General features: G+C 55.1%; 1 protein-coding gene across 12 annotated transcripts in view; it reads right to left on the reverse strand.

Annotated features, from left to right (window-relative positions):
- The window catches only part of IQSEC1 (IQ motif and Sec7 domain 1), a 164,142-nt gene that overhangs the window by 38,564 nt on the left and 110,310 nt on the right, over positions 1–15,268 (reverse strand). For 11 of the 12 annotated variants that reach the window (XM_029919187.1, XM_029919189.1, XM_029919190.1 and 8 more), the window contains exon 2: positions 2,987–3,284. In XM_029919187.1, coding sequence (XP_029775047.1) covers positions 2,987–3,284 — 298 coding nt within the window. Of the gene's footprint in view, positions 1–2,986; positions 3,285–7,072; positions 7,158–15,268 lie in introns of those variants that run through there. The other variant, XM_029919188.1, reaches the window with a different exon arrangement.

A 15,268-nucleotide genomic window follows, 5' to 3' on the forward strand; every position in this document is an offset into this window, starting at 1 on the left:
CACCCTGCTTGTCTAGGCCCACCTGCCTATCCTGTGCCCGCTATCACACCACAACTGGTGGCAGAGAGAGATAAGGTCCCTGCCCTCGGGAAGCAAACAGCCTGTCAAGGAGAATGACACACACACACACCTCACTGAAGTAAAAACAAACAGATGCCGAGCAAATCCAGGCCCGAGTCAGGGGAGAGGGGTCGCTCAGGGCTGCTGTGGGGTGGGCTGGGAGCAGAGGGCGTGAGCCTCACGCACCCCACTGCAGGTCCTGGACCCCTCACTTCCCCCCCAATGCCGAAGGCGCCAGTTCCCTGGGGCCCACAGGCTGGACAGGGCAGCTCCCTTCACAGGAGAGGAGTGTGGAGTAAGTGTGTGTGTAGGGGGTTGCGGGGTGAATCAAAACGCCTTTTCTGGGCCCAGAGTCAGCCAGGGCGGGTCTGTTTTTTCTCCTGCCCTGCAGTTACTGAACACCATCCAAAGCAATGACCTCACTTCCACATCTGTGAGCAGACTTTGTTTTCTTGTGGATGTGAGTGGGGCTCTGAAAGCCAATGGAGCCGATAAAGGGCCTGACACTGAGCTCTAGGAAACCATCTCTTTCTTCTCTGCTGACTAAGGCCTGTGTCACGGGCCCCCTCATGTCACCTTGGGGGGCGGGGTCATGAGGCCAGGGCCACCAGCTGAGGTCCAGGGTTCACTTCAAGGCTTTTCTCTTCCCTGCTGACTTTGGAGCTCAGAAACCAAACAGTGCCTGAGACCGGCTCCCTAGATCTGGGAGGAGGGATCAGGGGAACAGAGGGGCTTGGGCGAGGCAGGAATGGACTCTGTTTTTGTCATAGAAGCCCCTCTCCGTCCATCCTTCCTGGTCTTCCCTGGGGGACACACGCTGGCCCAGGCCTGCTCTTATGCACCACCTAGGCTCACCCTGATCATTCTTCTGTCTGGGCCAGAACTGACTCAAGGCCTCTTCTGAAAGTTCACCGGGGGGCAGGGGAGGGAGTCCTGTCTGTACGTGCCCACCCGGTACTCACGTGACACCTGGTGTGCAGAGGGGCTCTGGGACTCCCCACTCCTCGGAGGACAGAGGCTCTGGGATGTGACAGGGAGCTGACCCCTAGCAGGGGCTCTCACAGCGAGCCCAGGACACTTCTCCACACTCAGGGAAGGATGGTAAGCAGAGGGGAGACATCCTGCCACAAAGCAGAACCACCACCTCTTGATGACTCAGGACTCTTGGTCTCATTGATAGGAAACCACCAGAAGGTACAGAGGCTCTGTGTTACCCTACTTTTACTCCTTGTGGACTTGGCATATCCTGCTTGTATCTGGCAGTTCCCACATAATCTGTCCTATTCCCGCTCTTGCTAGGATTGCCAGGAAGTCAACAGCTCAGTGGCCCCCTCACCTTTCCACCACCTCTTCCTTGCCATCCTTTCTACCACCGCTGTTCTGCCTCAGGGCCTTTGGACCTGCGGTTACTGCTTCCTGGAAGGCCGCTTCCTCAGACACTCCATTCTGATGCCAGCTTGGGGAGGCCTTCCCCACCACCCTTATCCAATGCTGTCATCTCCCACAGTCACTCCATTTCTTCCCCCTATTTTATAGTCTCTGGAGTTTGTACCATATTCCAGAAGTAAACTGTCTGTATTGCTAACTTGTCTGTGGGTCCATCTCCTGGATCACAGTGTCAGCTCAAGAGCTGAGGCCTCGCCCTGCCCATCGTCAACTCCCTAGCACCCAGCACTGCATCTGGCACACGATAGGCTTTTGGTTACTATGCTTGGGATTCAAAGGGACAGTGGTGGCCGGCAGTAAGGCTGAAGTGGCCAATTATCTCCACGGGCCTCTCTTGGGTCTTAGACGCCCTTCCTTCTATTTCAATGGTGCTGCTGGCAGTCTTTCACTATTGGCTGTTTCTGATCCACTTCGGATCTGGGTAGAACTGATAAATGGAACAGAAGTGATCCTCCCCTGCTGTGGGCCTGGCTACGGGGCCAAGTGCCATGGGAGGCAGGGGCTGGGTGGCTATTTGCTCCCTGTCCCCCAACTCACAGGCAGAAGGCTGAAGAGAACGAGGGCTGAGCTAAGGAGGGCTATGTGAAGTTGCAGGGTGGCACTGAGAACAGAGATAGGAGGGGGCTGGTAGGGTACCCTGTTTGGGGGTGGGGAGTAGGGAAGATCGCCCTGGGCAGTACCTGTACCACTCCTCCGAGCTGGATGCCCCATCAGGCCCAGACCTCTGCTCTGGAAAAGACAGCTGGGAAGACTGGGCTCACGAGGAGGTAAGCTGGGCCTTGCATGTTTGCACGCTGCTTGGGGCAGCCTCAGCTCCTCCCAAAGCCTGAAACTTGACATCGTTTCACACAAGAGTTCCTACTAAAGTACCTCCTATGTGCCTGCACTCTGGAGGTGAGAACTCTCAGCCACTGGCCCCCACCTCCTGCCCAGTGGGGACAGGCTTCTCCCCTCGACCCCAGGATCTGCTCACAGGTGCCCACCCCACGGGGGGTCTGGGCCAAGTTTCCTGCGGAGGGAGTGAGTCCTCAGTGAGGTTGTTTCCCATGACAACACGGACTTGTAAACCAAAAGGAATATAAGCAGGCTGGCCCCCGGTGGTGCCTGGCCTTGGTGTTCTTTCTAGAGCATGTGCTATTTATGTCGAAAACTGACCTCCCACCCTTCCCTGCAGGCAGGGACTCCACCCCAGGACTACCTGGGGCCCATTCCTCTCCTGGGACCTCAAGCACTCAGTGTCTGGCCACCCGACCAGAGGACTGCGAGGGGGGTGGGGTGAAGTCACGACACTCAGGTGCCCTCACTCTGAGAGCTTCTACGGGTCAGGAAGTGCAAGAAGGGCCTGGGCTGACACGAAGGCCATGCTTGGAGCACGAGTGCACCTAGCCATACTCCCCTCTGTGACACCAGCATCCAGAACCGAGACTCCTTTTGCCTGAGGCGGTCCCAGCAAAGGGCCTCGCGTCCTTTTCCTGCCTACCTGCTTGTCCTGCAGGTCCGAGGAGAGCTCATAGCTCTCAGAGAGTGACCGCGAACGCTTGATGGCCTCCTCCTCGGCCTGCTTGCGCAGGATGGAGGTTGAATGCTGCAGCTTGGGCCTCCGCGAACGCTGCTGCTGCTGCCCCAGTGGGCCCGAGTACAGCCCATAGGTTCCCACCGATGCGTGCTCGTAGCAGTCGGGGCTCAGGCTGGAAGCAGGCGCCAGGGGGCCCTGGTGGTAGGCTGATGGGCTGTCCAGGGACGTGCCAGTCTCGCTGCTGGGAGCCTCGCCCTCCACACTGCAGGAGACAGAGAGAGGAGAGAGGCATCTTGTGAGTGGGAGATGAGACCCCGGGCCCTGACGGGGAGCCAGAAGGTGGGAGGGGGCCGTGGCTAAGCGGTAGCCCCACTGTGTCCCCTGCAATACCATGTAGCATCCGACACCCTTTGCTGATTGATTTTGCTCACTGTCCATCTCCTACATGAGCACGTCAGCTCATGAGGACAGAGGTTTGACCCACTATGTGTCCTGATGAGTCCCAGTGCCTACAGAAGGGCCTGGCACACAGTAGGTGGTCAGTGAATATTTACTGACCCACTAAATGATTCAGGTCACCTTCTCTCATTCAATCCCACCATATGGATTACTTTTATTCTTCTTTTTTTTATAATAAAAATTAACAAAAGTGACTCTTCTCTCCACACCTACTTGGGTGACAGGCACTATAGTGTTTGTTATGGGCTGAATCATGTCCCTGCCCAGAATTATATCTTGAAGTTCTAACCCCAGCACTTCAGAATGTGTGTTACATGGGATGCTCAAAAAGGGGGTTAAGTTACAGTGAGGTCTGTTAGGGTCCTGATCCAACATGACATGTGCCCTTCTGAGAAGAGGAGATTAGGGGCCAGACATGCACAGAGGGACGGCCATGTGAGAACCCAGGGAGAAGGTGGCCCCTGAGGAGAGAGGCCTCAGTGACACCAACATACAGGACATCTGGCCTCCCTCCGAAACAGTGAGAAAACAAGTGTTAACCATTATTTATAAATGCTCATCTGTGTTGTGTGTTACGGCAAGCTTGGAAATGAATACCGTGTTGTACAAATATTTTCTCTAAATCTTAAAACCAGTCTGAAAAGAAAGAATTATGAACTCCCCCTTTCCAGGTGGGGAAACTGAGGCCCACAGAAGTATAGGGACCTATCCATGGTTGCACAGGTAGTGAGTGGGTGAGTCAGCGGGGGTGGGGGGGGGGTCGTCTGTGTCTAAGTCGGCTGGATTCCGAGACTGGACACATGCCTCCACCTCACTGCCCGTCATCCCCAGGGTGCGGACGCATCCCTCTCAACATTCCACATGCCAGACTGTGGGCACAGAGAGGGAGTGGCTCATCCCAAATTCGTGAGCTCAGAAAACGGTTCCTTCTGTAGATCGCTCTAGAGAGTGGGACAAGGGACAAGGGTGTTTCCAACACAGCTTCCGGCAGCCTCTCTGGTTAAGCCTGGCCATTTCCCTGTCCCTGCAGGTTATCAGTCAAGCTTTGAAGGCTCTCTGATTCCCGGGGCCAGGGCAGGGGTCTCTCTGGAAGGGGCCCAGCAGAGGGAAGGGAATACAACACCTCTCTCAGGCTACAGGCCTTCCTCAGTGGTCCCGTCTTCAGACCAATGGGAGCACCCCTCACACAACATCCTTGGGGCCAAATGATCTTCCCCCACCCAGCTCTGCTCCCACTGTCCCCACATGTCACAGGGCCTGGCAGGGCTGCCCTGCCCGGACAGAGGTGACTATTCACGGACTCCTGGGGGAGACAGACTCGGAGCAGGGGCAGAGGGAAGCAGCCTGCCCTTTGCTTCCCATTCTGCCCCGAGCCAGGGATGGGCTGCAAATCCCCACACTTGCTTTCCAGCTTGTAGTTCAAGAATAGTACAAGATTTCTGCTCCAACTGGCTCGGGCCTCCAGGGACACGTAGTGGGTGTCCTGTAACAAAGGATATCCCATCCTGCTCCCCAGAGGCTAACGTGTGACATAGGTCCTTCCTTGGGGGAAGAGCCCTGGGTGCTTTGCCTTGATTTGGCTGTGAGTTGGGGCAGGTCATCCCTCACTCAAGTCCTATGTCCATTATCCATGTGGACGGACTGGACCCTTTTAAGGGATCGAAGGAACAGAAGCCTTCAAGACTCTCCTGACGTCACAGTCACCCAGTGGCTGTTTCCTTTGGGCCCTGTTTGTGTGCACTGGGTGGGGGAGAAGGATGGGGTCCAACGAAACTTAAAAATTATCCCATTCTTGTGATACAGCATTGAACGATGCCTCACAATAGCTGCTCGGTACCTTGATCAATGGCTGCATGTAAGAGAGAAGGAATCCCCGGGAGACCCGTGGGTGGTTGATTCCCATCCACAGACACATGGCCCAAAGCTCCTGCCTTTGCTCTGGCCCCCACACCCCGCTGCCTCACATTTTGTGCAGCCTTGGAACCTCTCACAAGGAAGTATTTCTACACATTACCCCCCCCACCCCCAGAGTCGGGCAGAGTCTAGTTTTCCGAGCAAGAGGCTGACAGGAAGCAAAATCTCATCCTTGAAGACATGCAGCTGGGGCTCTGCTCCTAAGGTTTTAATTTTTTTTTTAATGTTTATTTATTTTTGAGAGCGAGCACATGCGAGCAGGCAGGGGCAGAGAGAGAGGGAATCACAGAATTGGGAGCAGGCTATGGGACCTGAGCTGTCAGCACAGAGCCCAATACGGGGCTTGGACCCACGAACCGTGAGATCATGACCTGAGCCGAAGTAGATGCTCAAGGGACTGAGCCGCCCAGGCGCCCATCTGTTCCTAAGGTTTTAAAATAGTCTCACAAGCCCGAGTTTAGGGAAACACAGGGAGCCTGAAGGGCAGTATCTGTGCAGGTCCCCAGGGCAGGAAGTCCTTCCATGCTTCCCAGTGGCTCTGCCAGGGAGGGCTGGGCCAGAACCCTTGCCAAGGTGGGCCCTGACCGTCTCGATGGCTGGGGTCATGGGCAGGATGTGAGTGTGGGTGCTGACCCAACAGGATGCAGCACTTTCTGGGATTCCTGGCTCCCAATTGTCTTAACGCAGCAGGTTCCAGAACAGGCTCAGGAGAGAGGGTCAAGCCTCCCTTCACAGCCAAGGGCAGGGGTCTGATGGTCACTTGTGGCCTTTCTCTTCACCATAATGGCAGCTGCAGCCTCCTCTCCCCTATCAGTCCTGCCTTCTGTACACACCCAGGCTCTGCACGCTTCACAGCAGGTGGTCCAGGCCAACCTCACGGCTCCCTGTATTATCACAACAGCAGTGGCCCCCTGCCCATCTCCTCCCCATGGCTGTCCCAGTGACTCCAATGAAACATAAGATCAAGTGCCTCCCTTGGTCCCCATTATACTTAGAAGGCCCCGTCATTGCAATGTCCTTGAGGGCCTGACCTCAGCTGCTCTCATCTTAGCTCCTCTCCCTATTGCTCATTCTGACTTCCTGACTCACGGACTTCCTTCCTCTCTGCTCAAAGGGTTCAGGCATCCTCCTGCCTCAGGGCCTTTGCACTGGCTGTTCTCTCTGTCTGGAAGACTCTTCCCCAGATCTCTGCTATAACCAGATTTAAAAATCACAGCTCCTTCCCCACAGATTATTGGTTCCTTTCTTGGCTTTCATTTTTTTCCTTTTCTTTGATGACAATCATTACTTCAAAACACAGTGTAAAATGAATTTATCTTGTTTTTCAGTTTGTTATTGGTCTTCCACATCAGTATATAAGCTCTACAAGAGTGGAGGCAACTTGTCTGTTTTGCTTGCTGGTGTTCCCCAAATGCCAATACATGTGCCCAGCTAACAGCGCTCAGTAAATTCCAAAGCCAGAGGAGTGAAGGCATTTCCCCATGCCTGCTGCATGCTGGTTGCTGGAATGCAGTTCCTTACATCATTCCTGTCAGACATCCTGTGTGCTCATGGTCTCTCTCCATCGTCACCCAGTGACACGAGCCAGGGTCCAGGGTGTCATCACTTCAGGCCCTCCCCCACAGATAACCCCCACCGGCATCCCATTCAATCCCATTCAAGTCCTTTCAAATCTACCTGGATGGTGTCCTCTTGGCTTGTGCAACGTGGCAATGCTTGCCTGGCACTAAAACCAAAACCAATTCCACATCATCCTGGTAAGAAAAGAAATGGTCAGGCCATCCTACCGCAGCAAGCAGGGCCCCACAACCCACGCTGTCCTCTGATACATGAGTAATCAGTGCACCAAAGTACAGATGTAGCTTAAGAGCCCACCTTGAGCTAGAGGACGATGCTAAGCTACACACTCTTTGACACAAAAAGAGACTCTTTTCTTAATCTGAGCTGAACAGCTGGTGAACAGAAACATAACTTTTTTTTTTTTAAGTGAAAATGCCTGGTGGTGATGAGTTTGGGCAATAGCCACTCTCAGGATGTCCAAGTCAGTTTAAGTTTTTCAGAGTCCTAGATGGAAACAGTTATCAAACTCTGCTTGACCATCATCTGGCAGAACTTGTAAAGGTACTTCACGGATTGCAACACCCTGAAACTTACGGGCACCTCGGTCCAGTTAGTGCTCAGCTCTGCCCCCAGTTCCTTCCTGGGGAGGGAGGGAGGTTGTCCAGTGTGAACAGGACAGTCATCCTCTCCCTCCCCACAGCTGACTGCCCCAGGGACAGAGACTTTTGCTTTATATGACTCCATGCTTAACATGGCAGAGACTTGGGGGTAGGGGACCCATCAGGCCCAGCCCCAGCCCCCACCCTTTGCTGCTCCAACTCCCCTCTCCCTTCCCTGGCCTCCCGCACACCACTCCTTCACCACAGTGATTTCCCCACCAGAGCTCAATGTCTCACCACCCAGCTCAGCTCCCGCCTCAACACTCTGGCCTGGGTCCTCAATGGCACAAGGGCATTCGTGATCTCTCCTAGACACCCGGGTCCCATCCAAATCAAGAAGTGAGGTGGTGAGGTGGGCACCTGTTCCAAGTGCCTGACGGTCCCTGACAGTTTAGAGTTTCTGGAACATTCTATGACAGGTAGGTGGCTGCTGCCCAGCACCCTCAGAAGATGCTCCTGGTCTCGTAATCCCTCTTCTAGAGATTCATGCTAAGGAAATGAGCAAATCTGTGACGCGGTGAATGCAAGGAATTTCATTGCAGTGTTGTTTCTAATTATAAAAGTTTGGAAATAATCTAAGTGCCCATCAACAAGGGATTGATTTAAATTACTTATATATACATATAATGGAAACAGCGCCAGGCTCGGTGGGGGAGAAGATTCTGGTTTGATAGCTGTTCTCATGAAAAAGACGAGACTTTTCTGGCCCACTGTAAGTTTGACACGAGCTGATGCAGCAAAACGGCTAGGAAGCCAGTCCCTAACATGAACGTAGAGCCAGAAGCAAAAACAGCCTGGCTGTCCACCTCAGGTGTCAGATTGCAGCAGGGGACCGTGTCTGGGCACAAACTGGGGGTGCATGCTTGCCCCACCTTCTCATTGCTCGCCTGTGGCAGACATTGCTAATTGAGCACAGACATTCTCCTGCGGATCTTCCAACACGGCACTCCACGTGACTGACCCCAGCTGGTGCATGGTGTGAACTCTATTTGCCAGCCCCCAATTATAGTATGCCAGGAATAAAACTCCCAGTCTAAAAGCCACTTCTCACCAAGAGCTGGGACCAGTTGGCAGGAGAAAAGAAGCCAGAGGGGAGAGAGGATACCTATCATCAAGTCTCTGACAGGCTGACAAGAGGAGGACGGAGCAGATTTCCATGGAAAGAACTATGGCCGAGGTTGCCCTTCCCTGAGAAAGTCTGTGCTCATGTGGTTAGGGCTGCTTAGTGGATGGTGAGCTCTCTGTCACTGGAGGTATGCAAGTGCAGGTCAGATGCCCATCAGAGATCTAGCAAAAGGACTCCTATGCTGGCTAGAAGCCGCTATGGACTGTCTGAATGTGTACTCCCACCCAGTGCATCCCCACTGCCCTTTACTTGCAGCCCTCTGCCTCTGAGTGGCCACACTCTGGTCTAGCTCAAATCCCACTTCCTGCACGAGGCTACCCCCAGCAAGTGAAACCCCTGTTCCCATACTCTGTCATGGGGTGGATTACCTGGAGAAAGAGAGAAAGTGAGGGTGCACCCATCCCACCGGGCGTCCTGTTCCATCAAGGATTGGTCCCTGGGAGCCTTGGCCCTGGCAAAGACGGGGAGCTGAACTGGGCTCCTCCCTGAAAGCTCCACGCGTGCACACAGCACTCCAGAGGCAGGCCCGGCCCAACACAGCTATGCAGGTGATAGCTGGAGCTGCACACGGGTGTGTGTGTCCTTGGCCGTCCCCTGCTGGCCTATGGACTTGGAGCCCCACATCCTTAGACAGTGACCCCAACCTCCTCCTCCCCTTCTCCAGTTTCCCAAACATGCCTTCCTTGGCCCAAGGCTGGAGTGTGTCAGATTTATGTGGAGAAATGGCTAGTTCGAGACAGAACAACGTCTAGAGTTTCTAGCTGCCCTGGGATGATGATGAAAAGCACATAAGAACTGAAAACACATTTTGGAAAGGGTAAAATCCCCATGCCTTTCTGCCAAGTGAGGGGGCTGGACGGACCCCCTGCTGCAGCCTCCGAGCCAGAGTTCTGGGTTGAATTCTGCTTCCAGCACTTACCAGCTGAGTGACCATGGGCAAGAATACTTCCAGGCCTCAGTTTCCTTCCCTGTGAAATGGGGGCAAAGTGCTGACTTTACACGACTGCTGTGAGGCTTGGCACAGTTCACAGAGATGAAGTCCTTTAAAAGACTGCTCAGCTCATAAAAGACACTTCCCAAACTCTATCTCTGGTTAGTCTTTGACTCATAGGGTCCAACCTACACATCCCGGCAGCTAGAGGTGGGGGGGAGGGAGCGGGCAGACAGGCTGAGTGTGTGAACCAGGGGACCTGCCTCTGTGCAGAGTCTCTCTCTGCGCAGACAGCCACCTCCAGCCGTGGGCTGATGAGGCCCTAGGGAGGGTGGTACAATCCCAGGAGACCCGGGACCCATGGCTCAGACGGCACGTCCTGCCTCTCGCTGGAGAGTGAGTCAGGGCTGGGGGGCCCTCAGCCACTCGGGCCATGGATGTCTCTAATTATGGCCTGTGAAGTCACAAATGACTTTTCTCAAGAAAAATGTTAGTTAGAGGAGGCTCTGGGCAGAAGCAAGGGGGCATGGGTGAAGCAGGGACCCTCTGTTAGGGGGCTGGCTACTCACCCCAACATAAGGATGCTAATAGTACCAACAGTTAACTGATGTCTGTATAGTTAGCAACACTCTAAGCATTAAATGCACAGCCTACAGGCACAGAGAGGAGGTTAAGCTCAACCCCAAGGTCATACATACAGCAAGCAGGTGAACTCAGAAGCCAGGCAGTCTGGCTTGAGTCTGCACACCTACCCGCTGTGCTTACATGACTCCTCAGTCACACACACATGGGGTTGGGTCATGTCACAGTAACTCTCCTCTGTAAAACCTGCCAGACACAGGTGCCGTGTTAAGTGTCTAAACTACATGGTCTGTAACCCAACCACCATGCTGGGAGTTGTGCCTTCTGTAGATGGGTTCAGGGCTTGGTGGAGTTGAGTCACTGGGCCAAAGTTACCCATGTAGGGAAGAGCAGGGCTGGGACTTGACCCCAAGTGGATGTCTCAGCCACCCGGCTGTCCTGAGGAAAAGCATGCAGTTGACATGCTGGGGGGCAGGGCTGGGGTCCAGAGCCTAGGGGACTTGGGACTTGATCTGCTCCAGGTCTAGGGGAGGGATGCAGGCAAACTAGGGCAGGGTCTGGGGAGGAGGTGAGGGTGGAAAGAGAAAGGTGGCCATGTCCTCTGAGAAAGAACAGAGAGGGCTCAGCTGCAGGAAGGCAGCCTTGGGACCACCTACAATGCCCAGTTCTCTGCAGGGCCATCCTGGGGGCAATGGAGGCAGGCAGGTCAGTGGCACCAGAAGCAGGCTAAAGGCAGCCTGGGAGCTCTGGGGAAGTAGAGGTTTCTTGCAGTTCAGCTATTGGGGAAGGGGCTGCCTCAGTGGGTAGTGTAGGTGTTCCAGCAGGGTCTGGAAAACCAGGCTTCAGGGACTGCTGTGGCTCGGGGCAGGTCACTGCACAAATGCACTCACCCACTGTACTACATGCAAGCCCTTGCACAAACCAGGTCCACGTATTTAATCCCTGCAGGGATCCCATTAAGGAGAGACTCAGAAAGGATTCATGGCTTCCCCAAGATGGCAGAGCTCAAAGCAGAGCCTAGACTCCGCTGTGCGACATTCCCCCAGTCTTTCCCATTCTATGAAAAGTCCCTGGGGCCAGGGAGGCAGCCCCCAAGGGCTGGCCTGGCTGCAAGGAACAGAGTACAAGGACACAGAGGGGTGGATTTCAAGGGGAGGCAGGGCATAAAGGAACGCATAGCTGGTGTGCCCAGCAAGAAAGAGACAGAGAAGACTTTCCTGGGGAAACTGCAGAGCTGTTCTTGAGCAGGGCATCCATGCTGTCTTCCCTGGTCAGGGTGGGGAGAGAAGGTTGTGGAAAGGCAGCATCAACACAGATGCCTAAACCCAAGGATACTTGGGAGGACAGATGCCTAGCTGGCAGAGCAGGATGAAGGGGACCCAGAAGGAAAGGTCCTCATTGTCAGTGGCGATCTTAGAAGAGTCCAGGGGAGGCACTCACACGGGCAGAGACATTGAGCTCTATGCTCAGAGCCTCCAGACACTGCCGAAACCTGGCACGGATGGGCCAGGGGAGGCTGGTGCCCTCGCAGGGACCTGAAAAGACTAGGGGGTGAGTTCACGTGAGGCACACATGCTCAACATGACTTCTGGCTGGTTAACCAGGAGCAGGGAGGTGATGAGCTGTCTGGACAATCCAGGAGGCATCCCAAAAGGGCGTGCTGGAGGTCAGGGGACAGTCAGGAGGGTTCCTGCTTTAATTAGTTTCCAAATCTGTGTTACTGATCATATACAGGAGTCACAGAGGCACCAAATAAACCCAGCATCTAACTGCCCAGCACCACTGCTCTGATGACTAGCAGACCTCTTGAAGGCAGGTACCTTTGAGGCCCTGCTACCCTCCCACCCTTCTACACACAGAAGTTGGGATCCTATTAAAATACAACTCACCAGGTCTCTCTGTCCAACCTCACAGACTCAGAGAGGCCGAGTCCTCAGTGACCCAGAAGACTGTAAGACCTGAACATTCTTCCTGCCAGCCCTCCTCCATGCCCCCTTGGCCACCCCACCCCAGCCCCATTGTCCTCCTGTTACTCTACACTCCTGGCACACTCCTACCTCAGGACCTTTGTACATGCTGTTCCCGTTGCCTGGTATCTCTTTTCTCAGATGTCTTCCCTCCCTCATCTCCTTCAGCTCACCTCATTTAAAAGCCACACCCTTCCCCCTCTGCCCTTCCTTATTCTTCCCTGTTCCATTTCCTTCTATAGCACTTAAATAGCACCATCACACCACTATATGTGGGGAGGTGACATCTCGGGGATGTCAGGTCCTGAGAGTTGGGGCTTCCCCACTAGGATGGGGAACTGGATTCTATTAAAACACAATTCTGTTACTCTGTTGCTTCATTAAGTGAACATGTCCTGAATGCCAGCTAGGTGACCGACCCCTGCCACACTGTGAGTGTGGCCGTGAGTAAACAGACACAGCCCTGTCCTCGCAGGCACACTGGGGGATGTGATTAATTAATAAGGACAGCTTGTGTCAGGAACAGTAATGGAGGAAGCGTCAGGCACCACAGGGTGGTGAGCAGAGTCCGTGCCCTGGTGCCAGGGGTGGGAGGTCTTCCTGGGAGGCACGTGTGATCAGCCAGGACTGTGGAGGAAGGCCGTGTGGCAGTGAGGGGCGATGGCTGAGCAGACAGAGGTGGGTGTTCATGGTGTGCACAAGGCAAGAGGCAGAGAAGTTCAGTTTGGCATGTACGGAGAGGCAGAGCCCTGCGAAGCTTGCTAAGGAGTCTGGACTTGACCCCGGGACCAGGGCAGGGCTGAGTGAGCAGGGGAAAGATGGAGGAAGGAGGCGGCAGTGCCTGGGGGACAGCAGCGCCTGTGCTAGGTGATGAGGATCTGGGTGCAGGATGCTGACGTGCTGGGAGACATCCGTGGGAGGAGCAGGAGAAAGGACAGGAGTGCTCAGGGTCCTGAACCCAAGTTGGTGAGGCCAGAGACACCAAGAAGTTGAGGCAGCAGAGAGCAGGGATGCAGTGACCTGAGGCTGGCACAGTGCGGGGGTGAAGGGAGAAGCTGGTGCAGAAGCTTTTGAGGATGGTGGTGAGGAGACCGTGGAGATGGGGTGGCAGCTGAAGAAGGCTGGGGGCTGCAAGGAAGACTGGTTGTAAAGCTGGGACAGGAGAGGGGAGACCTGAGAAGGCCCAGGAGGAAATGGCAATGGGCACGGGCTGGGGTCCCTGAGGTGATGCAGCCAGCTAGGGCCCTTCCTTGGGGGTCTCCCTGCTCCCTGAGGGGCAGGGAGGGGGGGTCAATGGGCTGCAGAGGGGGCCTGACTCCTCCCACCAGCAAGCTGGGTCTAAGGCGGGGCCAATTTAAGGAGCCCGTGGTCTCAACCAAGAAAGAACGGGGGTCCGCTCCAAGCCTGTGTCCCATTGCACAGAGTGGGCCCATAGCCCCTACTACTGGCCCCTGGTCTCCATCCCCATGTCCTTCGGCTTTGACCCACAGACCTCTCAGGTGACCCTGAGCCCACAGCAGCTGCTCCTAGGGCGAGCCAACCAGGCGTGCCCAGCTGCATTTCTGCTGACCGCCCCCTTGTCTCAGGGAGAAAGCCCCAACCATTCCCAGCTTGCTGACTTAATACCCTCAGGTCGGCCCTGTTGAGGCTGAGACAAGGTCTGGTCCAGAGGTACCCCCCAGGTTACGGCATTATCTCTGACCGAGACCTCCAGGAGTAACTTCTGTGTACCTGTAAAAATGTACGACTCTGAACAAGGAACTTCTCAAAGCAGGAGGCTATTTTTAGAGCTATGCTTAACCGAACCCACATCCAGCATTTCCCTGCTTGTCAGCAGCTCCAGCAGGAGGGGCAGGCGCCACAAGGAGACGCAGGCAGTGCTTGGGAATGGTGGAGTCTCCTCGGACCATCCAGCATGGCAGGAAAGGGGGGCCATTCTGTGGGACGCCCAAGGTGGAGGGGGCATGGGGGTGGCAGCTGACCCCTGCTCCTTGCCCTCTGGTCCTGAGTGCCCTGCACAGCTCTGCCGGGCACTTAACCATCCTAATGTGGTGGCAACATGAGTGACAGGGAGAATCTCCAACCCCAGCTTCCCTGAGCCTCGATTTCCCTCTTGCTTGGGGCAGGGGTGGGAGGGGGGAGGCGGAAGGCCACCACTTGGAGGCGATGTGGCGGACTCAGCTGAATGGTGCCCTGGCAAGGGGCCCTAAAGACAGCCAATGCCCTGCCTAATTAGAGGGAATTATCCAGGAGAGGCTTCGGCAGCGCCCTTCCTCTGTCGGGGCTTGTTCTCATCAGCGCACAGCCAGAGGGAAGAGAAAAGTCTGCTGTCCTGTGAGGCTGGTGCAGGCAGCTGGGCCCTCGCCCTGTCCTGTCCACATGTTTTCCAAGGTCATCTTTCCAGCCCTGGGTAGGTGGCAGCTCCAGTCTCCCTAGCCCAGACCTCACTCCTGAACATGAAGAACATGTGGACTGTCCCAGTCACACCTGTGAAAATGGCCCAGAGGACCAGAATGGGCTGTGCAGATAGGGATTTAGGGTCCTGGAGACAGGGCCGGGTGAGCGGGCAGCCCTCAGAACCTGCGATCAGATCTCCCATGAATGTTTATGGCTCTGCGGGCTCCCCTCAGGATGAAGGTCTCGGCCATGCATAAACTCTGAGCCCAGGGCAAGGCCAGGGGAGGCGCTCGTGGTGTATGGTCCCAGGGAGCTCAGAGCATGGCAGATGTGAGGGGACAGGACTCACCTGGCAGGAGGGAAGGTTCTAATTTACAGCTGCAACCTCCACTGCCTGGGTCATGTCAAGCTCGGGGTTCTCTTCCTAGCACATCTCACTGTCTTTTTTCCATTCATTTGATCTGTATTTTGGGCTCTTGTCGTGAGAAAGTTGGCTCTGGGAGGGTGGAGGTGTGGCTGCCTGTGTTGCTCTGTTTCTGGATCAGGCATCCCCAGGGCTGTGAACAGGGCTTAGCACAAGCAGGTGCTCAGTTAGTATTTGTTGGAGGGATGGATGGAAGGATGGAGGGAGGGAGGGAGGGAGGGATGGAT

The sequence above is a fragment of the Suricata suricatta genome, chromosome 12, assembly GCF_006229205.1.
Source record: "Suricata suricatta isolate VVHF042 chromosome 12, meerkat_22Aug2017_6uvM2_HiC, whole genome shotgun sequence".
In the NCBI taxonomy this organism is placed as follows: Eukaryota; Metazoa; Chordata; class Mammalia; order Carnivora; family Herpestidae; genus Suricata; species Suricata suricatta.